Source organism: Telmatherina bonti, assembly GCF_933228915.1.
Source record: "Telmatherina bonti genome assembly, chromosome: 6".
Classification (NCBI taxonomy): domain Eukaryota; kingdom Metazoa; phylum Chordata; class Actinopteri; order Atheriniformes; family Telmatherinidae; genus Telmatherina; species Telmatherina bonti.
Genome location: NC_136624.1, coordinates 35,476,904 through 35,503,649, shown reverse-complemented (window position 1 = coordinate 35,503,649; position 26,746 = coordinate 35,476,904). Strand labels below are relative to the sequence as shown.

Sequence of the window (26,746 nt, the reverse complement as noted above, 5' to 3'; positions counted from 1 at the left end):
TTATCATATTTATCTGTAATAGAGGCACTTATTGTTTTGGTTTTTTTTTTTTGCTATGTGTGCATTTGTGTTTTTGATGAGTCAGAAGCGAGAAGAGCTGACAGCCCAGCAGGAAGCGCTCTCTCATAAGAGGGAGGTACTGATGGCAGATGGGGAGGGACCAGAGGCTGAGGACCGCCTCCTCCTGGAGATTAATGAGGACATTGAGGTGCTGAATGCTAATATAGACTACATCAATGACAGTCTGTCGGACTGCCAGGTCACCATTGTGCAAATAGAGGAAACAAAGGTACGAAAACATCCAAAACAACTGCATAGCTGCACCTCTCAGGATGCCTCTGATGTTCCAGTTTCTGTGTTTACAGGATGAGCTGGACTCAGTGGACACCTCAGTGGTGATCAGCTCGTGCTCCCTGGCTGAAGCCCGCCACCTGTTGGACCACTTCCTGAAAGCTTCCATAGATAAGGTGGGTTGTTGTTCAGAGAATCTGAAAATAAAGAAAAAAACAAACAAATCAAAGACAATAAGAGGACTTATGACAGGCAGACCTTTTAGACTTAAGAGAGACTGAAAGTCAGTACCCAGCCTCAAACAGCTCAGTTAAAAACTAACACAGTCAGAAATCTTGTCTTAGTCATGGACTCAGACCTGAACTTCAGCAGTTGCATTACCTCATAGATTGCCAGCCATTGTTACAGCAGAGAGCGCCATTCTGCCAGCAGCTTGGCTCATCTTTCAGGACACACAGAGTAATGAGTTCTAGGACTACAGAAACCTCACAGTCACAGCAGACGTCATTTGGTGTCTCTGGCAGCAAATGTTCGGATTTCAGTCGTCAGAAGCCAACAAGTTGAGATTTATCACTTAAAGAAAGTCTGGAGGGTTAAAGGACTGATGTCTCAGCAGGGTTTTAAAAAAGACTCCTCCATGCATTTATCTATAGTAGACTAGACTACCGTAACGCTGTCCTTCCAGGTTTCCCTAAAAAGTCCATCAGAAAGCTGCTGTTAGTCCAGAACACAGCTGCTTCAGTCCTCACTCGCTTCTTACGTCTGACATCCTCCACGAGAAGCAAGAACTTTGTTCTTGCTCTCAATGACACAAGAACAAGAAAAAAGTATTTTGTCTGGTTAAGTCGTACTCCACCAGAAGCCTAATCAGCAACAGGGTTAGGATCACCGCGGGCAGTGATGTTGATACTTTTATGTGCAATAAACCTGGTTATTTCATATTTTACCAGAAGCTTTGGCCGTGGCTGTGTGTTCATGTGCCACATGTTTTAAGTACTCATACTTTCTCACCACTTTGATCAGCTGTTTTATTAAAACAATCTGTTAAACCTGAATAAATGCTGAAGCTACAACTGTCCTCTTCATGCTTTTCTGTGTTAACCCCGCCCACCTCAAATGTCCAACCAATCTGACCAATCATAAAAGTTCTATCAGCCCGATGTGTCAAGAACCGACTGCGAGAACGAAATGATGTTATTTTTCTTCCCGGGCCTCGAGAACATGAACATGAAGTATGTAGCAGGTTTAAAACCAAGAAAGTGGATCATAAGTCCAGTCCTCAGATCAGAAGCTGGTTTTCTGTCTGTCAAAGAACTGACTTTGAAATCCTTCTGTTACTTTACAAGGCTCTGAATGGTTTACAGCCAAAATACATTCAGGTTCTCCTGCTTTGTTATGAACTAAACAGACCCTCGGGTCATCAGGGTCAAATTCCCAGAGTCGGAACAAAACATGGAGACGCAGCGTTCAGTTTTTATGCTCCTCACATGTGAAACAAATGCCCAGAAACCATGTCTGCTAAAACACACAGTTGTTTTAAAAAAAACTTTTCTATTAGCCATTTAAAGCTGGGGTAGTGGGAAGTGGTTCCTCGTCCTGATAGTAGTCTATACATTTATAATCATAAACAATAAGAAATATAGTTAGACCCCTCAGTTTACTGTAAATCTGTAACAACTTTGACCAATCCAAACGTTCGGACCCAAATGAAGTTGTTTATTTCTTATATTTCGTAAGCTTCTTCTCCCGGCTCCCCTCCTCCCCCTCCCGCCGCGCATACCTGATAGCTACACCCTGCATATAAATAGCATGTTAGGATGAAATATAAAGTAGTGAAGAAGAAACTCTGAAGGCAAACATGGCTGAGAAAATGCAGTAAGGATTTCCCTACCCGGCTCGGTTCATTTGCCTCCTGCTAAACATCCGAGAAAGAGAAAATCGTTGGTGGAAAAAGCTGCGAATAAAAAAAAGAAAAAAAAAAGCCTTGGATCATGCAAGGAGCAAAACAAGAGGGGGAGGAGCCAAGACAGGGCGCCACTTTCACATCTTACTAGCTCTCCAACATCACCTACCCCAGCTTTAAAACAATTATTAATTCTTCACAATTTAACTTTTATTTGCTCCATTTTATTTTTTTACTTTTTCTCTATTTATCTAAGTTATTTTATTTCATTTAAATGTATGTTTTAATGCTTCCTCTGCACTCAGCTGTAAAGGTATAATGTTCTTGTACAAATAAACTTATCGCCTGCCTGACACAGCAGCCCTCTGAGGATTCTGGAAATAATGTCAGTGCGCCACCTAGTGGCGTGTCTTCATACTGCCACATGGCATTTTTAATGGAGTATTTTGTGTGTGAAGTTTTATTGTTGCAGGACTGTTTTGTAGAGTTGGACCTTGTTGATTCTTTGTGTGTGTGCAGAGTTTACAGGTGGCTCAGAAGGAAGCTCAGATCAGGCTTCTCGAGGGTCAGCTGAGGCAGACAGACGTGATCGGCTCATCCCACAATCACATCATCCTGGATGCTCTACGTGAAAAGGCTGAATACATCCCTGAACTTCAGGCTCTCATCCACAACGTCCAGCAGGGTGAGGACAATTCCTGCTGCTCCGGGAATGCAAAGTTAACTGAGGCTTATTTAAATGTTCCGCAGAATACTCAATCTTTCTGATCTAGGATATAATAAATAATATAGTGGAGCTATCCTTCCATCAGGATGTAGATATGTAATTAGACTGATAGTGCAGTTGACAAGATTAGTACCAACTTCATGTTGTCTGGTTCTTTGTCATTAATAACTGATACTTCTCATCAGATTAAACTTCCACGCTTGTTTATTTAGTTGTTTATGTTTAGTAAGTTTTCATTTTATAAGCTTTGCCCTCTTTTGTAGGTTAAATTTGGCCTCAGTGTTTGGAATTCCATTTAGATACTATATAAAGATGAAAGGCTAATTCCCATCAAACAGCAGGGATTAAACTGGGATTGGTTAACTGGGGGATCATTGGTGTTATAGTTGCAATGGAAGTACTAATAAAATGCTCATAAAAATATTAATAATGAAAATAAAGCAAGGTAACGTATCCCTCTCATCTGCACACGTTTCAGAGTGATGTAAACCTGACAGTCTAGCTTAGGTTTATCAGTTAGCTTCACTAGCTCTGAACTTGCAGTTTAGATAATTTTTGTCAACTTTAAAAGTAATTTGAGCCTTATTTTAGCTGTTTGCATCTTGTTATGATGTGGTATTTTTACTCCCTACCTTTTTATCCATCTGACACCCAGCTGTCTGTCTCATGACAGACTGACAGACGTGACTGAGCGAGCTGAAGTGGAAGTGTGTGTGTGAGCTCGGGAATGTGCACGTTATGCAGAGTGCATCAGCCAAATGCAACCCCAAAGTTAACTTCTATAAAATAAGCTTCTTTTGAAAATGCCAGAAGTAGAAGAAATGTTAAAAAATGGTCAAATAAAAAAAAGTGTAAAAAAAAAAAAATATATATATATATAAATATATATATATATATTTTGGTATTGGTACCTACTGGTATATTACTTCAGCATCGTAGTAATGTTTTTGTACTTTATTACTTCCAACCTGTAGGAATTGGCCGATTTTTGTATATCTGCACAAATAGCAGAGAAGAATAAATAATGAGGAGGTGATATTCATAGTTTTTTTTTCTTTTCCCTCTTTTCCTCCTTTTCTCATCAACACATGTAACTTCAGAGTTTTTTCCTAGAAGTAAAAATCTAGAATCTCTACCAGGGACCGGCCTGACTCTTGACAACATTGGCTAAAAACAAATGTATATAGATTTAACATTTACCAAAAAAAAAAAAAAAAAAAAATATATATATATATATATAGATATAGATATATAAATATATATAAATATATATATATATATATATAGATATATATATATATATAGATATAATAAAAAAGCAGGTTATTACCATTTTTTTCTTGGAATAATTGTATTGAATTTCCGCAACTTAACACTAAGATCAGTTTTTTCTTGTTTTTAGGCTGGAAACTGTTCTTTGTTTTATTACACTACAAATATTTACATCCCATAGAAGAAAATGCATTTCTCTTCTTTGCAAAAGTTTTATGCTTTTCTTTATATTAAAGACTAAATAGGTATAAAAGTGTTCTCATTTGTGGCTTTACAGAAGTTTTATGTGGATGGGCTGATGGTGAAAATGGCCCTTTGGATTGTGAAGGTTGCAGATCCCTGGTCTATACTTTGTACTGGAGGCTTATAGATTTTTGTTCTGTGTACTTGCAGAAAATGGTTATGCAAGCACTGATGAGGAGCCGTCTGAGTTCAGCCAAGCCTCCGACAGCAGGTAACACCAACCACACACAAATGAAATGAAATGATTTATCTATTATTCAATTAAAAAAAAGTTTGAAGTAAAATTACAATGTTAAATAAAAAAAACATTTATTTTTTTTAACCTGTGTTCTCCTTGTCTTTCCTGCAGTGTGTCTCAGATGAAGGAGTCCAACAGCCAGGATGATTTTAAGCTGAAGGTAAAACCAGTCGCTGGCTGTCAGAACCAGGATGCTGCAAGTGTGTGTGCAGCAAAGCCGCCTTGTTTTTCAGTGTCTGCTGTTCCGTCTTGCAGCCACAGAGTGGCAGTGCAGGCAAACATTTCGAACAAACCCTCTTTATAAAGGTTGCTGGTGTGAGAAACACAGATTTGACACAAATTCATTTATCCTTTTATCACTATTTTGTTTATTTTATTCATTTGCTGTTTTTTTTGTAGCCTGACCTTATTTGACCCCATGAATGGATGACCTAGAATCAATTTCTTTCTTGTTTTCGGAGCTGCTTCCAGATTCTCTTTGCTCTTTTCAGACTGTCTTAATTAAATTCTCATTTTGTATTTCATGCCTCACATTTTCTTCTTCTTCGTTTTATTCTTCTTCTGTGGTTCTTTTGTAACACAAATTGGTTGCGTTTTTCACCCAGATGGAGCCTCGTCTGTCGGCCCAGATGAAGGCAGTGTCAGCCGAGTACCTCGGTCCCACTTTGGACCCCTCATCAGGCAGCAAACAGCACATCACCAAGTCTCTGGCATCACTGACAGATATACAGGAGGATGGTCTGAGTCTGGTTCCAGGGACTCTGGGACTCAGCTTGGCCCTGCGTGAACCTTACCACAGGGACAGAGCATCCCGAACCATCAGCCTGCCTATTAGGGGACACACTTTGTAAGTCTAACCGTGACAAACTGTTGATGATTGGATGAATCTGAGACCAGCTATGGGTCCAGTAGCATAACAGCTTTGCTGCTGATAGTTTTCCAACTGTCAACATTGATTTCTCTCTTTTGTAATTTTGCATGTAGCTTTTATCTCCCTGAAATTCCTCTTAGTTTGCTTGCTTTTGTCTGTGTCAGTCCCAGGCAGTCCCGGGGTTATGACACTTCCCCCATAACACGGCGGAAGTCTTACGACCGTGCGTACAGGTATGTGCAACCCTCCAACTTCAGCTACTTTGCTTGCAGACTGCTCACATTGTTTGACCGACCACATCAAGTTTAATTTCTTACCTTCCCCGCATTCCTCAGGCCCACTGACGGATACACCCCCCCTTCCTCGCCTCCTCTGAGGACCAGAAATGACCGAAATGTCTTCTCAAGGCTGACCAGCAACCAAACCCAAGGTTTTGCTCTGGACAAGTGAGTGTAGTGTCGCGTAGAAGCAGACACACTGTCCGTTTTGTTCACACACACACACACACACACACACACACACTCACCTGAGCATCTTAGCCATCCTCGTCCTCATTTTCTTTTCTCCTTGCTCATGGTTTAAGGTTTTGCAGACAGAGTGAAGGTCAGGCCTTTTGAGAGCAGATGAATCTCTGACTTTTCCTCTGGCACGCATGTAGATGCTGTAGAAAGAAATGGTGCAAACAGTCATCGAATCTGACTGGTAAATGCATTAAGAGTCGAAACACAAAGGCTTTTTTTTTTTTTTTTTTTTTTTTTGTCTTGTCCAGCATTTAAGCAAGCAGACTGATGTTCTGGATGCTGTGTTCTGCTGAGCAAATTTATTTTGCCAAGGGGAACTTTTGTAGATGTAATGATCCCCTTGTATTTCTTGATTCTTATTTTATTTTTCAATTTGTTTTGGATAATAGCTTGTATTACAGAGTTTATGCTACTGGACCCGACCGGAAAGGACAGGAAAGGGGCAGAAAGAGAACAGAAAAGAGAACATAAAAAAAACAAAAAAAAAAAAACAAAAGAAAGAGATCAATGCATACATGTATATGCACATACATACCCACCTACATATATATGTATATACACAAAGGCTTTTTAAACGTGGATCTGGTAACAGTATCAACATGATGTAATTAGTGTGTGCTTTCAATCCACACGGAGGACAGACCAGGAAACCTATTTGGAAGATCAAATAGTAAGACCCTCCATTACGATGTGCTGTCAGAGCAGTTGCTTTTGTATATCAGTGAGATGATCTGGTTTATGTACATTCTGACCATAGAGGAGACGTGAAGCTTGTGTCATCGTGCAGAATTAGATTAAAAAAGCTCTGCAATTAATCCGAACTTATAGTCATTGAGTTTGTCCATAGGTTGATGTTGTATTTTCCTACTCATTAACGCACAACGAGGTAAAAGATGCTCCTGATTGTGTATACTGCTTAATCAGAAGGAGGAATAATGTCGATACGAGGCTCATGTCTTTTCTCCTCACATTCAACTCCAGCTTTCTGTTCTGATTAACGTCAGCAGTTGATTTCAACCAGCCTCTGCTATAAAGTCCTTTATTTTGTGTTTGTTATTGGGCATTTCCTAGCTTTACAGACCCTCTAATTGGTATCAGTGATAGTGTGAGACAGAGTTAGGGTGTTGTTGCCGTGCGGATGTCTGCTGTATGTGTTAATAACTGCATGTGTTGTGTTCGCTGGAGCCTGTGGCTCCTCATTATCTGGACCAGGGGTAGGTAAATGAGATGACTCATTTGATGTCATGTTGTCATGCAGCTGTTGCAGTTTGTAGCCATTTTGGATTGAAAACACAGGAGGGCGTGCATACTCATGGGCTCTCATAGGGTTTGCACAGGGGATGACTTCTCATCGAGCGTGGTGCAGGAAGATGGAGTGGTGTAAGATTTCTTTTCGGACTGATTGCAGGCGTTTGTTGTTCCTTTGTGTTTTTTTTTTTTTTTAATATAAACAGAAGTCCCTTTGTTGTTGTGTGTGTTGGATTTAAATACTGCGCTTACAAATATTATTTCAGAGCTTTTTGTTTTTTTTTTTCAACTAGTATTTATCATTTAACCCATTATTTCCGTTCGACCTGTTTCGTTGCCCTTCTATCCCTGACACTGACTGAACTCAGACCTTAACGTCACCATCACAAGCATACATTCATGTATATATATGTAAATGTGGCTGGTATGTTAAAATGTGAAGCCAACTGAATAATCTTATATCTCTAACTCTCCGATGCGAAACAAAGAAAGGTGATCCTGATGCTTTACTAGTTCACAAAAACCATTAAAATGCAGTAAGACTTTTTTTCCTGCGTGACTTTAATTAGCCTTTTTTTCTCCACTGATTTATCTTAAAGCAATTTGGTTTGGAGACTGAGATCACGCATTTGACGTGGATTCGTAACGCAAGATGAAAACGAAGAAGAGACACTTACAACAAAGTTTTCTTGTTATCTCTTGAATGAAGAGGCTTTGAATCTGAGACCCATTTTTAAAATTCACTTCACACTTGTGAAACCTTTGAATTTTTAAAAGGGTTTTGTGGTGAGAGCCGAGATACTTTAATGCTGATAGCCACCGTAACTGACAGTAAACATGGGAAAAATGGCAGAATTGTTATCACCTTGTGATGCTGCTGTTCCCTGCAGACATTTCCAGAACATTTACTTTTATTGTTTCATGCTCGGAGAACATCACGGGCCCTCAAGGTGACGAACCAGAAACTATAAAATATTTACAGTATAATAGCATGTTTAATACGCTGTTACACACATACTGGTGTTTCTGTCTGATCTCAGCTGAAGGTGTGGGTGCAGTGTGGAGTTTTTCCTTTATCCTGCGGTCAGCTGGATTGTTCCCTCTGTTAACCCTGTGTGCTATTCCTCATACCTTTTCTGTACTAATATCCTGAATATGTCTGGAAAGACTAAACTAAGGAGAAAAATCTGACCTCATAGTCAAACATAAAGAGCAGAAAAGTATAAAACGGTCGTGTTCTGCAACCTTTATGTTCGACTATCCTCCTTTCTGCCCACCTCCCCTTTTTTCCGGGTGCCTTTCTCTTTCTTTCTTCCAACTGATTATTCAACACTTGAAAATATTTGCTTTCTCACAAAGCTTTGGATGACAAGACTGACACCGCTTTTTATGTCTGTTCACTAAATGTGAGGCAACAGCCAGCAGCTTTTGGCTTAATTTAGATCTGTTTCTGCAGCCATCAGGGGAAACAAAAGAAACAAAAACAGTTGTCTATTAGCAGCTCCAAAGCTTCCAAAGCAGCCGAGTTTGCTCTGACTTCTGCGCTTAATTGATACAAAACCTCATTATAAACCAACTTACAAGGTCTTTAAATGGTGTTTATATGGATTTGTGGTACTTGAGGGGCAGATTTTGTCATCTTTGTGCACAGTTTGTGCTCTTTCCGTTCTTACATGCTAAGCTAAGCCAAATAGCTGCTTGATGTTGCTGTTGAGCGGTGTTCGTCTTTTCCTCTCAATTCGTGGAAAGAATCCAAATGTCTGCATTTCCCCAAACATCTCTCTTTATTCCAACTATTAACCCTGAATGTTTGTTCTAACCCCGCTGGAGAAAATGTGCCTTTACCTACAGTAGCACATCTGCAGAAAAAGGTCAAAGAAAACAGCTTGTTGAGGTTTTTTTGTTTTCTCTTCAAACAAACATGTTTGCTGGATTATCTCTGGACAAGCTCTGCCATTTGATTGATCTTTCCCTCCAGTTTGTGCACTTCTTTAGATCTCAAACCCGTCTACTAGTTGCTCCTCCCTTTTTAACCCTTTTGCCAGTAACCCTTCTGTCTTTTCTTAGCGTGGTTAACCCTTTCCTCTTCCCACCCCGCCCCTCCTTCTCCTTGCTCCTCTTCTGCCTCCAGGTCGGATGACAGCGACTCCTCGCTCTCCGAGGTGCTCAGGTAGAGGAATCGTGTCTGTCACTCTCTGTTTTCCCGTTGTGCCTGTTAACTCGCACGCTGTCTTGTCTCCATTAGTCGTCCACTTCCCCTGTAGCCCTCCATTGGTGGGGTCACTGTGGTGCATGTTTTAACCACAGGAGGTTTTTCTATCTTTGTGCTGGTGTGTTTCTCTGTGGTCACATGCAGGATATGAATGAACCATACTGACGTTTTGGCAATCTGCAGATAAACAGACATGAAATGGGACAAATGCAACAATAAACCACCTACATGGTGTGCATGAGATTGTGATACATGAGTTACATGAAAAGCTTGAAACACTTGTAAGCTTGTTTAGACTTAGACAAGACTTTTGAGCATAAATGCTGAAGTGAAACGGTGATGCTGACTGGATAAAACTACACACACGTCTCAGACACAAGTCTATGTCCTGACTGTTGCTTGACTGTTGACCTCTGAATGCTGGAAGTCTCAGACAACATGTAACGAATCTATTCAACTCGTGATCTATTTAAGAATGGATGTAACTCTCAGATCTAAAAAGTAAAGCTCATGTGGGAGTTGCTTTAATCTGCAATACCTCTAATGGCCACTAGGTGGGAACAGTCGATTGTCCAAGTCAAACTTCTTAACCATGTTTAGCTGTTTTCACATGTTAAAGGTGGAGTATCTAAAATTTTCAATATTTTAAAAAAAAAAAAAAAAAAAAAAAAAAAAAGAACTAAAAAAAAGAACTACAATCATAATTAGATAGTTTTTTAAAACATGTAGGTTCCAGTCTGTCCATATTTGATGTGTTATTAAATTACAAGTTTAATTATTGACAAAGACCCTTCTTAAATGTTTGCCTACCAGTAAAAAAAAAGTGCTTTTTGTCATTTGTCATTATTTAAACTTGTAATTTAATAACGCACCAAAAATGGACAGACTGGAACCTACATGTTAAAAAAACTATCTAAATATGATTGTAGTTTTTTTTTTTTTAAATATCGAAAATTTTACATACTCCACCTGTAAATGTAGCTCTGAAATGTTTCTGACGGGTTCTTGTGCGTCTTCATGTGAGAACAGCTGTGTCCCAAGATATTCCTCAGGATTTTTCCAGAAGATTACAGCAGCAGTGCCGCTATTCGCCCGCCACAGGTTCTGGTTTACAACACAGTCCTCCTCTCAGCTATTCAGTTGGATGTCATGAAAGTGGTCAAATGAGCTCATCTGTGCAGGCAAATACTTCAGGTCACCACTTAAAAGCTATCTCACAACACAAATCACGACTCCATGTCCTTCCATAAGGGTGCAAAACACCAGGTTTTCACTTGTGTAACTCATGTTGATACTTATTTTACTATGTTAGTGGTTCTTGAGTGATCAATACCATGCTCATGTACGTGGCTTATCACATTTGAATATTTTCTGATATATATTTATATTTATTCATTTTCTAAATTGTAATTTGTGTCTTTTTTTATTTTTTGCAAATTTCTCATCTCTGTGCTGCCTACGTTAGGAGGCAGTTGCAAGTGTTGCTGGAAGTAGACTGCTCAGGTCTGCTGTGCACTTTATGAAACTTAGTTGCCTTTTATGGATAAATAAAGTTGTCTGAACTGAAGTGAAATGTGCAGAAATTAATCTAGTTAATGTGAACTGATTGGAGTTAATAATATGTTGAAATTGTTGGCCTGATGTGCTGTCATTGACATGTAAGAAAAACATTTAGTTTTGTACAATGTACAGTTCAGTTTAATCACTATTTGGGTTTGAACTGGTTGCCAAAGTAGATCTTGTGTACAGAAGAGTAAACCATTACATTATACCAGTACATTACACCGTTATTAAACCGTTATTTGCTGAAGTATGTGCGATACACACACTCTGGATATACGTGTGGTAGACACGTATATAGGGTTAAACAACAGGAGGAACTTTTTAATGTGCGGAACACCTGAGCACCTGAGCCAGGGATGTCTAATGTGGGTTGTCAAGAGCAGCTGTCCTGCAGGTTTTTCAGGGTTTCCTGCTTTCATACATCCGTCTCACACTAATGGCCCATTAACAGCTCGGTGGACAACACGCTGTTGAGGAGATCTATTTCATTTGAATCAGGTGTGTTGGAGCAGGGAAACCTTTACACCTGCAGGACAGCGGCTCTCAGGAACTGATGGTGGACATCGTTTACCTAAACCCAGTTGAGTGTTTCCGTAGAACATCGTCAGAGTGTCGCGGTCCAGTTTTGAGAAGTTTGAATGCATTTGGTTTCGTTCAGGCTGAATAATCATTTTAAAAGTCCAGTTTCAGTTTGAACGTATTCGCTTATTTTTCATAAACATACTCACTGTGGTTTCCACTGAGTACATCTTAAGCATCCTGTTTTGCCTCCGGTGCCTGGATTCCACACTGCACCGTTTCCAGTTGTGAGAACATATTTCCGGCTGTGAACGTCCCACTGTGAGGAGTTTGTGTGTGAAAGCTGCAGAAAGAGGGAGTCCAAGCTAAATGTTTCCACACTATACTTCCATGGTTATTTTGGTGTTCATTTATAAAGGAAAAAAATTGACAAACAATAAAATCTCTTCTCACTTGATTAACCTTTAAATGCAGACTCTCAGCTGCTCTGCACAGGGTTGCTTTTGCACACTTTATGTTCTCATCTTAATAATTTGAGCTAAGCTAATAATCTGCTGGCTATTCCGTTAATTTCCTCTAATACAAACACTTTGAATCTGAAAATGAAAACAAAAGTAATAATACAAACTGAATTTCTCCTCTTCATTGCAATATTTTTTTTCCTTCTGATTTTATTTTAACAAACACACATAAACACACAGAAATAGATGCACCTCTCAGTAAGACCCTTCTGTTTTGCTGTGCACTGCAGACAGCGCACGCTGATCTCCCCCTCCATGTTTTCATTAGTGCTGGTCTCTTAGGTCTTGGCCCTGCAACATCCATTAGCAGCTTTCATGTAGTGCATAACGCAACGCACCATGATATTCTCCACAGATGCTGATAAGAGTTGGAGCAATTTGTATCATTTGGAACTTCACACTGTAGTGAGAAATGGAGCTCCATGTCAAATAGTAGAGTCTGTCCTAAAGGTCATTTGGAATTGAAAAAAAACCAGAAAACCGAAGAGAAAAAAAAAAACAAACCTAGAGAAACTTTAAGGAAGTGTCCAAACTGATACACTGTTAAAGCTTCTTAGAAACAAAATAAAAAATCTCTTGGCCATGGATTCTGTGTGAACATATTATCTTGTTATGTTTACCATTAAATATGTTGTTACTTTAACAGAACACAATGACTTTGTGTCGTCTGAATTTTTCTTTTAACTAATAAGAAAGGAGTGTAAGGTTTAAATGTTCTAATTTGGTCAACAGTCTTCAGATTGCAATAATTAATTGAGCTTTTAGTTTCTTCTTTTTCTTCTTTTTTTATTTTTCTTCTTTTTACTTTTTATTATTTTTACACAGCCCTACTTTTAGTCTAAGCTGCATATAGATTTGTATTGACTCCTAAAAACCCAGCTTTGCAAAATGAAAGTGGTCTAAAGAGTGCAGGGAGAGCTGCACTGGATGCTGATTTCACTCTACACATCTGGTTCTCGGCTCTGCAGAAGCTGATAATGTGACGTTGTTGTCAGCTTGTTACATTTCTCCACTTAGCCCACATGTGCCACATAGTCTTTTCCCCGAGCCCCAAAGGCTGCGGAGGCGCTGAGAGTCGGCTCCCTCCTGAGTTTTAGGCGAGAATGTACATTAGGTTGCATGTTGCATTGATGACATCCTGGCATGCTGTGCTGGGGGTTGGTGTCTGTGGATGTGGGTGTCCGTGCTGTGGCTGTTACTAATAAACGCTTCTTAGCCTGTTCTGTGCAGTTCAGTTTTATTTTTTTGGGCTTTTTTTTGTGATTTGTGAAAGTTGGCAGACACGCATGGCAGCCTTTTTCACCGACCGGCGAATGCGACTTTGTGACTTTAGTTGGCATTTTCACGTACTGCACAAAAGACAGATTGTGTGGTTAGTGTTTCATTTGTGCACATTTCCATGGTTGGACATCAGTGAGCACAGAAGAGGAGCATGTTGCCGTCTTTGTTTAGCTCTCTCTTCGCAGAAACAAATCTGTCCAGATTTCTTTGTGTGCAATCACAGCCTCATATTCTCTCCTCACATTTCTCTGTCTCTTACACTCTCACACACTTGCATTCTCTCATGCACACTAACCACTAGCCGTGAAGCCCACCGGGGACCAATTTTTCCACAACCCTCCCTTTTCTTCTCACCCTTTCTCTTCTCTGTCTCACTCTGCCGGCTGCTCTGCAGGCACAAGGGGACTCTGGCCTGTCAGAGAGACATAGATTGGGAAGGGGTTGCAGCGGGGTGGCAGAGGTCCAGCTTGAGAGATTGAGTGCACATAATATAGCAGGGTCTGTCTGTGTTTGTATGTGTGAGGGTAGGTAAGAAAGAGATGGGCTGTGGAGACCAGTTGAAAAGAGAAGGAGTTCTCTTTGTTATAGTGCATTAATTGGGCTTCTCCACAAATCTGTGTGTGTGTGTGTTTGTTGGAGTGTGTGGAAGGGGATGGAGATAGAATGAGAGATGCAGGAGAAGTGCTTCAACCAGCAGGAAAGTGGTTACTGTATTAGGATATAATAGAAAAGATCATAAAATACCAGATATTACAGTTTTGGTGAGTAAAATTTCAGATGACCAACAAAGTGGGAATGAATTTGTTTCACAAAACCGCAACTAAAATGCAGAAGTGGAATGTAAAAGAAAAAAAAAAAACCTCAATATGCCCATTAATTCACCGGCTTAGAGCAGAAATAGCTGCGTTTTCATTCTGTCACGACACTCCTTTCCAGCATCGTTTCAGTTCATTTAACTGAATGCAAAGTTTTAGGAAGGTCCCAACGCAGCGTTTATGTCAGGTTAAGGTCCGAACTGTGACCGGGACTTTTCAACACATTGATTCTTTTCGTTTTCAAGCCGTTCAGGTGGAAGTTTGCTGCTGGGCGGGGCATAATTTTACCGTTGCATGACCCCGTTTTGGCCTTGATGGTTTTTGCCTTGCAGACGAGTTCATGCTGAACAGCATGTATGAGGTGTTTATTCTGATATGCTGTATGCAGTGACAACTGTTAATAGTTTTCCATTTTTAAGTTTTACCTCTGCAGAACAACGGACTTTATGTAGAAAGAGTTTTTTAATCGTTCCCAGACTGACCAGCGGCAGCTGTTGCTTTATAATATTATTGTTGTCTTTCCTCCTTTGCATGGTGTTAACACACACTTCAGTGCTCCAGACCAGAAAGCCGCCAAAACTTTTGCTATTTTAGTGGCGTTTACACTTGCTGATGATCAGCTGAGGTATATTTGGTTTGTGGATACCAGGTTGTTACTTATCCTCTTAATTTCTTTAGAAGTAATAAGTTACTTTTATTAGTCCAGGTTTTCAGACGCTGCTTCTGCACTTTTTTTTTTTTTTTTTTTTAAATTTAAATAAAAGATGACACAGTGAGATGTGTTGTGTGTAGTTCACCTGGAGTTGAAGTCAGCTAGTTTTAAAACCTGCTAAGGATTTTCCTTTTTTCCCATTTATTATGTCCTGATGCATAAAGTTTTGAAGTTTTAACATGGTTTACTTCCTTTTTCATGTTAATCTTCATACGTTTTGAGTAGTTCTCTGTGAACTCACCAAAACTCAGTGCACCTGAGGTGACAGTAATGTGTAGATTTCTGTTTTTTGTCCGTTTGATTAAAAAAACAAACATTTTTTGAAGCTGTTTCTTTGTGCATGTGTGTGATTGATCTGTCTCATAGTGCACATGCTCTTAATCTGTTGAAAGAAATGATCCTGACTGGTTGACCCTTTGGGACTGACACTGTGTTTTACTTTTGTGAAATATAGGGGAGTGATCAATCCCATCGGGGGTGTGAAAGGGGGCCGGACGGCACCCCTGCAATGTGTCTCTGTAGCTGAGGGCCACTCAAAGCCAGTTCTGTGTGTGGATGCTACAGATGAGCTGCTGTTCACTGGATCTAAAGGTACAAAATCTTCACATTTATTATATAATTATGCCAGAAGTGATTGTTTTCCTTTTAGGTCAGTGGTTTGATTCCCACTGATGCTGAACTACCAACTTCCTCCTGATGTGCTCTTCAGTGTGATTGTAGATATAACGTTGCGCAGCGTGGAGCCCAAATCATTTTAGGTGTTGTAGGTTTGTTTGTAGAACCTAAATGTTAAATAGAAGTGTTTTGTGTTAATATGGCCCATTTAAGTGGAAATATTTGGAAAATGTGTTTTTTAATACACATTTACCTTATCAGGGTACCAACATTAGTCTAATTATTAATAAGTTGTGTCTTTTTCTTTTATGCTTTCAGAAAAGAACAAGTTAAAAGAACAAATCCTGTAAATTCCAGCTACAGTTGTTAAATGAATGTTAATTAAATTAAAACCAAGTTGTTTCTCCATTCATATCTTCAGAAAAGGGCTGTTTTGACTGCAGCTTACCAGGAACTGAATGAGAATTTTACCAGCCAATCTGCATGTGTTGCCTTGGTAGCGGGGTGGCAGTCAGGAACATTTTATCTGAAATGGAGGCTTTTCTTTCAGCTTCTACTGGACTAAAACGTCAACCAGAGGTGCTAGCATGCAGAGTTCAGCTGGGCGTTTGTCCACAAAGCTGTACCGACGTACCACTATGCTATAAGTATTATTGATTCTGCCGTCCCTGGCTTTGACCTGTTCATGTACGTCACACAACAAGTCAAGCAAGAGACACTGAAATCCAATTTGAGAGTGATGTGATTTTAAAAATGAACCTCCCAGTGATCCTTTCAGATAAAACCAATCGAGATACAGTATTCGTATCGAAATCAATACCAGCTTATTTCTCAACAATTTGAAGTTTCTACATTGAAGTTGAAGACAACAGAGATGAGTTTTTGATTCTCCCAGACAACATGTCTTAATCTGTGTTTTATTATAAAGAATATAAGAGAACAACTTATAGTACTGATGGACGAAAGCCTGATATTACTGATAAAAAGCATTTTTATTGTAATATGATTAACCAGAAGATTAAAATCATCTGCAGCTTCTATAAACTTCAGTTACCTTCTGTTCCTCCTCACAGCTACTGGTCTGACTGGTTTTTCTGCCCCACATTCTCACTCAAACCCAGGTGGATTTAAGTCACACTGAAAAATAAAAGTAAAGATTATTTCTTTGTAAATTTATTTATTTGTAAATCAACTGAAATCTATTTTACTGAATTGATTGATTGTTCTTATTTTTCAAAAAGCAAAACACTGCATTTCCCAAAGTTCTAAATTACTTTATAATGTATATCAGGCTCTTTATTACCTACACATAGGTCCAGTTTAAAAGGCTATTTTATTATTTTTATTTTTTATTTAAATTTTTACTGACTTTACTGACTGATTTTTTTTTCTTACTAGGGTTTTATTGTTGTTTATAATTGTATTATTATGTTTTACCGGTTCTTATAGCATTTTCTTTTAAACCAAAGATATTTTTTATTGATATCTTTGGTATGCGTACTTGATTGTAATTCTGGTCAGCACTTGGTCAACGGAGGTCGTGGTAAATATGGTGAATAAATACATTTGAATTGAATTGAAAATTTACTTGTCTCCACTAAACATAACTACCGTAATTGTTGCTTTTTTTGTGAAAAAACAAACGTAGCATAAAGACTAAAATGTGTCTGATTTCAACACACACCTACTAAACGTTGGCTTGTCCTCTTCCAGAACAACAACTAATATCAAACATATCAAGCATTACACAGGAAAGTTGAGCTGTTTGGAAAACAAACATCAACTTTACACCGGTTTATAAATGTTTCTGCTTCCCTGATCCAGATCGTACCTGTAAGATGTGGAACCTGGTGACAGGTCAGGAGATCGCCACCCTCAAAGGCCACCCCAACAACGTGGTGTCGGTGAAATACTGCCCATCCTCTGGTCTGGTCTTCTCTGTCTCTACTTCGTACATCAAGGTGTGGGACATCCGTGACTCTGCTAAGTGTATCCGAACACTCACGTAAGTTTTCCTACATGGAATCAGCCTGATTTAACATTTTGAAACGAATAGAAACTGTGAGATTTGATGGTTCTGACTTGCAAATATCCATTTCTATTTAACCAGATGCTTCATGTCGCTAAACTGTTTACCAATTCTAAAGGGACTGCTGTGTCTCTTACCAGATCTGTTTCCATCAACTCTCTTGTTGATGGAAACTCTGTTTGGCTTGTCTGCACCCCAACAGGTCATCAGGGCAGGTGGTTTCAGGTGACGCCTGCGCCGGCACGACCACTCGCACAATAACCTTTGCTCAGGGCGAGTGTCAGATCAATCAGATCGCTCTCAACCCATCAGGATCTGTGCTTTATGCTGCTACTGGAAACATTGTTCGCATGTGGGACCTCAACAGGTACATTTTTTTCAATCTGTCATCTATTCAGAGGATCATTTATTCATGGATTAGTTATTCAGTTACAGACTTAAGTATGCCGTCCGTCATTTGTTTATTGAAAATATTCATAACTTCTTTCACCGACTAATGTTTAGTCTTAGATTCATGAATAGTTCATTCACAGACTTATTAACATCTGGCGGGGGGGGGGGATTTAAAAAGTTGAGACCAAACAGTGAAGAAGCTCAGAGTTGGTGATGTGAAGCATGGTTTCCACGATGACCCAGCTTTTTGGCATCCCATGGCAACGCCATGCTTGCTTCTGGAATGACATCATTAACAGACTGGACCAGACAGTTTGATGCTGAGGGGCTCCAAACTATTTAATGATGTGTGAGAAGCCTCCAGAAATGAAAACTGAAATGTATGAAACATTTCTGCATCCCCTCTGCCAGTGGCCTTCCTGTGTCTCACTGGTTTTACTTGACTTGAGAGAAGGAAAGCGATTTCATTTGGCAACACAGGCACCTTGAAAATCTGATTTGTGTGAGTAATGAATTTCACAGACCTCTGCCTCACCTCCTGGTGTTCGGTGTGTGTGTGTGTGTGTGTGTGTGTGTGTGTGTGTGTGTGTGTGTGTGTGTGTGTGTGTGTGTGTGTGTGTGTGTGTGTGTGTGTGTGTGTGTGTGTGTGTGTGTGTGTGTAGGATGCAAGCAACGGGGAAGCTGACAGGCCACATTGGATCTGTCATGTGTCTGACAGTGGGACGGTCTCTGCTGGGCAAAGATCACGTTATCACTGGCTCCAAAGACCATTATGTGAAGGTATTACACACACACATGCACATGCACACACACACACACATGCACACTTATACAGATCAGATCTAAGGTTCATATCCAAAATAATCTTCTAGTGAGGAGTCAAACTGATGCCTTATCTTTCCATCCTTTCTGCAGGTGTTTGATGTGGCGGAGGGATCTCTGGGCAACGTAGGTCCGACTCATAATTTTGAGCCTCCACACTACGACGGCATCGAGTGTTTGGCAGTTCAGGGGGATGTGCTGTTCAGTGGGTCGAGAGACAACGGCATCAAGAAATGGGAACTCGAGCAGCAGGAACTCATACAGGTGTGTGTAGATGCACTCGTTTCTTGTTTAAAACATACAAGCTGAAGCAAAGCGTTACTTAAACAATGCTAATCATAAAGTCCTCCACTAGTCTGAAGTCAGCCGGTTAAGTGAACAGAAAGAGGAATGGGTTCATATTTATATGAATGTGGAGTTCAGATGTAAAATTATAGTTCACAGGCTTGAAAGTTCAAAAGACTGAAAGACAATTCATGATCTCTTGACCCTCATCATCTGCAGGGCAGAGTCAGACTTTCTATTTCACTGTAGAGTCTGGAGAGCAGAAAAAGTACCAGCGAGGTACTTCAGTGGATGATTGCAGTGAAACGCTTCTCGTCAGCGAGGATGGGGAATTTACAGAACTGTTTTGGAATATTGTTGACAGACAGGAAAACTGGTCGGGTCAGATGTGTCGCTTTTCTCTGTTACACATGTAATTGTTACCACATAGATCTCATGATATTTGACTTTAAAGATAAAAAAAAAAAAATGCTGCCTTGCTTTTTGTCATTTCATTAGATAGACGCTTAACGATGACGATGAAAGATTGATCAATGAAAAGTTCTATTTGTTACTAAACCAATAATTCACATGGGTTTGTTCTGCCAGTCCGAGCGCTGCACCTCCGTCTTGTAATGTTGCTATTTATCATGAGAAATCCATGACAACAGAACAGCAGCTGCAAAATAACTTCATAAATGATGACGTAAGTCTATTTGATGGTGAAGCAGAAGTTGTCATGAGGTGGATTGCTCATATATATCTATATTAATATATATATTAATGCCCTGATCGACGTCGTTAGGATGGAAACGTCACTTTTGCTGATTGGCTTGGCCCAAACAACTTCTTATAACAAATCCTTTTCAAGCATGGTGCTCTGTTTGTTTTTTTTTGTTTTTTTGTACTGTAAAGTCTTGTTTTACCTTTTGTATGACCATGTGAGAAATAAATTAGACATGAAAAACTTAAAAATTATATTTAAAAAATGGGATAAAATGAGTCCAGTGTCAAGCTAAAATGAAGTGAAATGAAACGGGTCAGTTAGTTGTAGCCTGAACAGAAATAAAACTGAAATGCAGTCGTGCCAGAGGAATAATTAACATTTTCTTCAATTATCACCCAAATTAGACATGCCTGCTTAGACTGCAGACTGTAAGTCCACTTGTTATATCTAACTTGCACATTTCCGCTCAGTTCAGACACACATTCTCCATGCATACACTTGTGCAGACTGTGTTTTACTTCTTCTCTGAATCTGGCTCAGCAATGGCAGTGAAAAGCTGTGCTGCTGGTTGAGCGCTCAGTTGGCGGGCAGCTTCCTAGCCTTCGAGTGCTCCCTTCATGTCTTCTCTACCCAGAGTGCTTGCACTGTGGAGGTAGTCAACAGTGTGTCGTCGTGTGTAATGTGGCAGTAAAGCAATGTGGCAGTAAAGCGATGTGTCAACAGCGGCGTGTCGGAGCCCGCTCACCCCACAGCTGCAGGTACTGGTAGAGAAACGTTTCCACTGTGTCTTTGTGCGGCTGTGCTGAATTGTGAGGCATCTCCTGTGTATACTCTGTTGCCTGCATAAGTTAATAATGCATAATAATACGGTTCGTGGGCGGATGTGGCGTGCTCATTTGCATGCACAGTACTTTCTGAAGTTGTTTTTTGCATAACTTCTATTGAGCCCTTGTTTATCCGAACAGACGAAACCAGAGCACTTGCAGTGATCATTTCCTTTTTAAAGACGGGAGCTGAATGTGTCGAGTCGTCGTGCAGACTTCGGTGGATGACCTTAACCTCATTTGCGAAGTAGCCAACACAATCCATTTTACAGCCTCTCTAACTCAGTAGTCTCTGTCTAATTATGTAATAGGATGAAATTGTGGCTCGGGGTGTAATAGAACATATTACAGTGGACTGAAACTCTGCCTTCTCCAGGAGCTGGAGAAGCTGGGAGCTGCTCTGCTCTGACCACTTCGATAAAATGCATGCTCTGTAGAGTTTCCTCCTTGCGGGATATGTGAAGTAATCTCCTTATTACTACTGTACACTGCAGTTTACTGATTCCCACCTGCACGATAAAAAAATTCTAATATAGCTTCCAAAAACAGTTTCAAATGTGTGTGTGTGCATTTTTTATTGCTTTACTGGTGAGCTTATGCAACTCGCTGGCTACACATTTTCATCTTCGTGTATGTTGCTTCTGATACTGTCATGTCGGAGAGTCCCAGGATCAGTTTTCCATGATTCCTCAACCTTACCCTACATGGCCACGTCAACCCAGTTATTATACACCACATGTATTTTTCTTTTTTTTTTCCAAACCTGTTGACAGTGTTTGTGAACCTTTCATGGTAACCTGTAATTGTGAATCAATGCAACCCAGAAATAAGCAGATTTTCACACAAATATGAAAATTGGAGAATGAGAAGATAATTAAACAAATCAGACCGTGGTGTTTCACTGATGAAAAATGATTCAGCGTTCCAGTGAACCTTTGCTGCCAGCATCTGATGAAACCTTCCACAACATTTCTCTTCAATTAAAGTCATGACAGAATTACTCTGATCTGCAAATGAACATTTTTCTATTTTCAACCATTCTGTGGAGCAACTGATAAGGTGGTGGTTGTCTTGTTTTTTCTGTTTGTACAAATGTCCTGCTATTTTACAGCTAGAATTTACCACTGTAAATAATAACTGATCATTTAATAATCATGATACTACCACTAGCATGGTTTAAAGATAGCATAAATTAATTACATTAGACTATAACACTTCACATGTGAGCGGTTAATAAGTCGTTAATATTGTACTTTATCTCATCTGGCTCATCCTGCGGCCATCCTCTAAATGTAAGCCTTTAAAACTTTCAGAATCTTCATAAATCTTCTTAATAAAAAAGGTTTTTAGTGAATAATACTAATAGCTTTAACAAACTATCTGTCTGTACAAATTCTTTTAAAACAGAACCTGTAATAATTTTGTTTCTGGACACCTGATGATAAAAATACAAAATATAAGGCTTGAAAAATATCATAAACTTTATGAAAAAAGGGACAATAAAGGGATTTTTAATGGATTCAGTTCACTGCCAAACATCCCAAATTTATTTGATAAATGTAGGCCTTTTTAAATTATTGTTATTATCATTATCAATAATATAAATAATAATAATGATAATTATAATGATAAATAATAATAATGATAATAATAATATAAATATTTTTTGTTATTATTCTTATTACAATGATCTGACACCCCCTGAAATTATTTTGGGACCCCTAGTTTGAGAAAAGCTCATATAATGCATCTGCAAAACATTTTTTTATCATCCCTCTGTCTTCTTCTCATCATGTTGAGCAAAATGCAGCGGGGACACCAACGTCCAGTGGTGGACTCTGAAGCCAATGAATTCAGTTGATAGAGGACTTTGAGGAAATGATCCTGGGTTCTCTGCAGAAATATTAGTTGATTAAGCAATCCTGTGTGATCTCACAGTGGTCTTAACTTTCCACTGTTCCACCATTTACATCTGTTTGACTGCAAATTTGTGAAGTTGGATCCTCCAACTCAATCTGTTGGTTTCCTTATATAGGCTATTATGAATTGGCTTTAATTATGTTTTTTTTTTTTTCGTTTTCTGTCTGTAAAGCATCTTGAGACGGCATTGCCGTGATTTGACGCTATATAAATAAAGTTGAATTGAAATTGAACTGAAGTCAAAACTCTAAGAGTTTATTTCGATGACATGCGTGTTAGGTTAACTGCTGAGGAAAGATCCCTTCTCACATGTACGTCGCTTTGGATTAAAAAGCCAAATCACTGTGGATTGTCATTTGCTGATGCTACAACACAGTTCCCCAAACTTTTCTTGTAAACATCAGACTTTAGTAATATTTTTGATAAATGAGTGGATTATGTCTTTGAGTTAAACCATGTCCTTTCTGTCAACCTTTGGAACAATCCGATGGCCTTATGTAGATGCAAAGAGACCTTTAAAAGCCTCTTATTTTAGTTACAGATAATTACAGTATAATACTCAAATAGTGAACGTATCTATCCACTCATGCAGCGTTTGATGGTGAATGAATTTGACAGTCATGTGCAGTGTTGTGTAACCAGCAGTTGCAGGTTTGCTGACAGTAAGGATGAAAAGATCAACTCTTTTCAGTTTTGTGAATTTGAAATGAAAAGTAGTTTATTTATCCCAGAGGGAAATTACAAGAAATAAAAAAGATTTCCATATTGTTCTGGAATTTACTGTAATGTTGAAATCCAGTTAAGAATGACTTGCCATCAGGCAGCGCTGACATTTTCTGTGGATTTGAATGTTTCAGGGTGTAAACAGGATGATCTGCTTCATCAAATCTTGTTTATAAGATGTCATGCTGATGCAGTGCATCTGACTTCGTGTAAACAGCGTGAATCCACATGCAGCTTCTCCTGTCAGCACCGCTGTCTAATAAATAACAGCATTAGTGAACACAATTTTGGTCCCATCTCTGTTATTTTGTGTGAACCCCCCCACTTCTATCTCCCACTAAAAAAAACAAACAAAAAAAAAAACAGTTTTTGAGTCATGCTGTTTAAAATATAATTATTCAGACTCGTCACACACTGATTGCCGCACAAAATTATGAGGTACAGAGCAAATTACAGCAGTTTGGATAATGTCATTTGCAGTAAGTAAAGTGGTTTCGACTCAGACTTTTGTCGAATCGCTGAACAGAAAATGAATGTTTTAATAGTATCTTGATTTAAGGGAAGGTTTATTTTTCTGACGAGAAAGCCAGAGATGAATAAGAACTGTCCGTTAAGAAGGCTGTTTTTGCAGGCATTTATCTATTTGTCTGTTAGCAAATTTATACAAAAATTACTCTTTGGATTTTTATGATTTTTCTTCCTAAGAGTGGGTCTTGGTCTAACTTAGATTCCATGAAATTTTAGGAGTGAATCACCATCTGGATCCAGGAATTAAAAAAAAAAAAAAGATTCTTTATCATTGCGAGACAAGGCCATTTTCAGCATATATGCATGTTACTCCTAAGTAAATGTTCAGGGTGCTTCGCCAAAAAATACACAAGTAGATCTGGATCCAGTCAAAATTCTAGAGATTACAACCCAGAACAGGAAAAAATAGAAGATCTTTGGTATTTTCATCAGTGCAAGAGAACAAATGAAGATATAAACATACAACAAACACCACAATGGAGCTGGGACACTGCGGATTCATTAATCTAGGAATCTAATAGTTTATACATATACAGTGAGAGTAGAACTAGAACATCAGGTGGAAATCATAATATATGTGGAAATTAGTATCTTAGTGGAGGTCTGCGCTCTCCTAGTTGGCCCAGTTATAGATGCAAAAAATCCCAACAAACAATGGAAAAGTCTGGCTTTTGCATGGTTATTGTGCAGAATTATTTGTGGGCTGATGAGGAGAAAAATGAATGAAATCCATTTTAATATGGTTGTGAAAAATAAAACATGGAAAACTTGGTTGTAGTCGTTATTTTGATTATTGCTAATCTGAGTAAAAAAAAAGAAAAAAAGCATGAAAGTAACGAGAAGCCAGGAAAACATGGCATGGAAACACAGATTAGCATAATAAAAGGTGTCTTCCAGTGCATGTGTTCCTCGGCTCGCAACTAAATGAATGTGCAGCCCAGTTGGCTGAGGTACACAGAATAATAGAACAGCATTAAAACCGAAACTGTGGGAGTCATAAAAGTTTGATAAATCCCTGCATAAAATTTGAATTGCTCTCTGTGTGTTCGCCCTGAATTTTAAATAATTAGGATAGCTGAACTGAATATACCTTTTATAGTGATTTATAACGGTTGCAGTTCCTCTGTTTTATAATGTCTCTTTAATTCATATGCAAAAAAACATGATAAAAAACATGATATCCAGCCTGGAGCTTTTAGTCCGATGTTTTCATGTCACAGTTTGTACTTCACAGGTAAAGAACGGGGCTAAAAACATGAGTTGCTACTTAATCACACATGCACACCCTGACAAAAAGAGAGTAGAAGCACCTGGTTCACCAGAAGTTTTGCAAACTATGCAAACTTGGACATTGCATGGATTATATTCGCCTGCAGGGTTAAGATTAACCTCAAATGAACCTTATACATATATGTATATAACTGTTCTGTTGTCCTGTAGAACGCAGCGTCACGTTGACGTGACTTGTGAACACGAAGCAGAACATTCTCACTTCATGTATTCTGTTTGAGTCCATTGTAAAACGCAGAGCGCACTGACACACAATCTAAGAATAACTACAGCACTGAATCTAAAAACAGTCTCTAAGTGAATTTTAACCATACTTGCACTTTTATGTTGCCTAGCAACGGCATAGTTCACTTTTCATTCAGGGAAAATGCGGATGCACTGGTAATGGCTTACATGAAGGGTGTCCAGCTCTGGTTCCAAGAAGGCGGCGATCCTGCAGGTTTTACATGTTTCCTTGATCAAACACACCTGATTCAAAATGAATGGCGAACAGGCAGGTGTGCTGCAACAGGATACATCCAAAACCTGCAGAATAATTGCCTTAAACACATGTATGTGTTTATGTGCTGTTATTCAAAGAACGCTGAATCCCAGATGGGTCACATGCACCGAGATGGGTGGGTTTTTTTTTGTTTGTTGTTTTTTTTGCATGCTGAAAAGCACGTAAAAGTTTTTTTCCTCTCACAGTTTCTCTCTGCTTTGACTTCACAGCAAATTCCAAACGCTCATAAGGACTGGGTGTGCGCCCTGGCATACGTACCTGGCAGGCCCATGCTGCTGAGTGGCTGTCGGGGGGGCATGCTGAAGGTGTGGAACGTGGAAAACTTCACACCTATAGGAGAGGTCAGAGGTCACGACAGCCCCATCAATGCTATATGCACCAACTCCAGACAGATCTTCACTGCGTCCAGGTACGTTTTAAGAGAGAAGACAACAGTGATCCAGCATAAATAGACTGAAGTTGTGTCGTCGCATTGCTGTGTGAAGCAGAAATGTCCACCAAACGGATATTATTTGTTGTTTTGTGTTGACAGGATAAAGAGATTTGTTTGTAAAAAGTTAGTTGTTTGAAGTCGGATCTGTGTAAAGGTTTGTTAAGAGGGATGGAACAGGAAAACTTCAGAGGATACTGCAAAGGATTATAGTCGAGGGTTTGAAAGCTGAGAGCCAGACATTTTAATGATTGCATTTTTTTTTTTTTTTTTAAAGTCTGTAAAGTTGAAACTTTAAGCGTCTGGCCTTCGCCAGAAAAAACAAACAAAAAGGTCTTTATATAAAATAATGGATCATTAGTAAGTATGTTTCAGTTACTCAGATGCTGATCCTACAGATTTATTAAAAACTTTTCTTCCCACTTCTCATCCAGCTGTTTGGCTTTACCTGAAGTGGACTAACTTCCTCTGCTTCCCGCCTCCTCCAGCGCCCTCATTTCATCACATTTAAAACCTTCTGCTTTTCTTGTTCTTTCTCCATCTTCTCTGTGAGCAAATGTTTCCTTTTGAGTGGACTCTCAAACTTTGCCTTCCTCTTCCTCCTCTGCCCCACCCCCAACCTCCTTGTCCTGCCAATCCCAGTGACTGCAGGGTGAAGCTGTGGAACTATGTGCCAGGTTTGACCCCGTGTCTCCCTCGTCGGGTCCTGGCCATCAAGGGCCGAGCCACCAGCCTCCCATGA

At 39.3% G+C, this 26,746-nt stretch overlaps 1 protein-coding gene across 1 annotated transcript in view; it reads left to right on the top strand.

The window, feature by feature from the left end:
- The window catches only part of kif21b (kinesin family member 21B), a gene marked incomplete at both ends in the record, with an annotated part of 67,256 nt that extends 40,510 nt beyond the window's left edge, over positions 1 to 26,746 (top strand). The window contains 16 exons of the mRNA XM_079242143.1: positions 86 to 289; positions 366 to 467; positions 2,714 to 2,879; positions 4,587 to 4,647; positions 4,786 to 4,834; positions 5,280 to 5,521; positions 5,710 to 5,778; positions 5,881 to 5,991; positions 9,446 to 9,484; positions 15,392 to 15,528; positions 17,377 to 17,557; positions 17,784 to 17,948; positions 18,637 to 18,754; positions 18,890 to 19,060; positions 25,784 to 25,983; positions 26,647 to 26,746. Coding sequence (XP_079098269.1) covers positions 86 to 289; positions 366 to 467; positions 2,714 to 2,879; positions 4,587 to 4,647; positions 4,786 to 4,834; positions 5,280 to 5,521; positions 5,710 to 5,778; positions 5,881 to 5,991; positions 9,446 to 9,484; positions 15,392 to 15,528; positions 17,377 to 17,557; positions 17,784 to 17,948; positions 18,637 to 18,754; positions 18,890 to 19,060; positions 25,784 to 25,983; positions 26,647 to 26,746 — 2,115 coding nt within the window. The remainder of the gene's footprint in view (positions 1 to 85; positions 290 to 365; positions 468 to 2,713; positions 2,880 to 4,586; positions 4,648 to 4,785; positions 4,835 to 5,279; positions 5,522 to 5,709; positions 5,779 to 5,880; positions 5,992 to 9,445; positions 9,485 to 15,391; positions 15,529 to 17,376; positions 17,558 to 17,783; positions 17,949 to 18,636; positions 18,755 to 18,889; positions 19,061 to 25,783; positions 25,984 to 26,646) is intronic.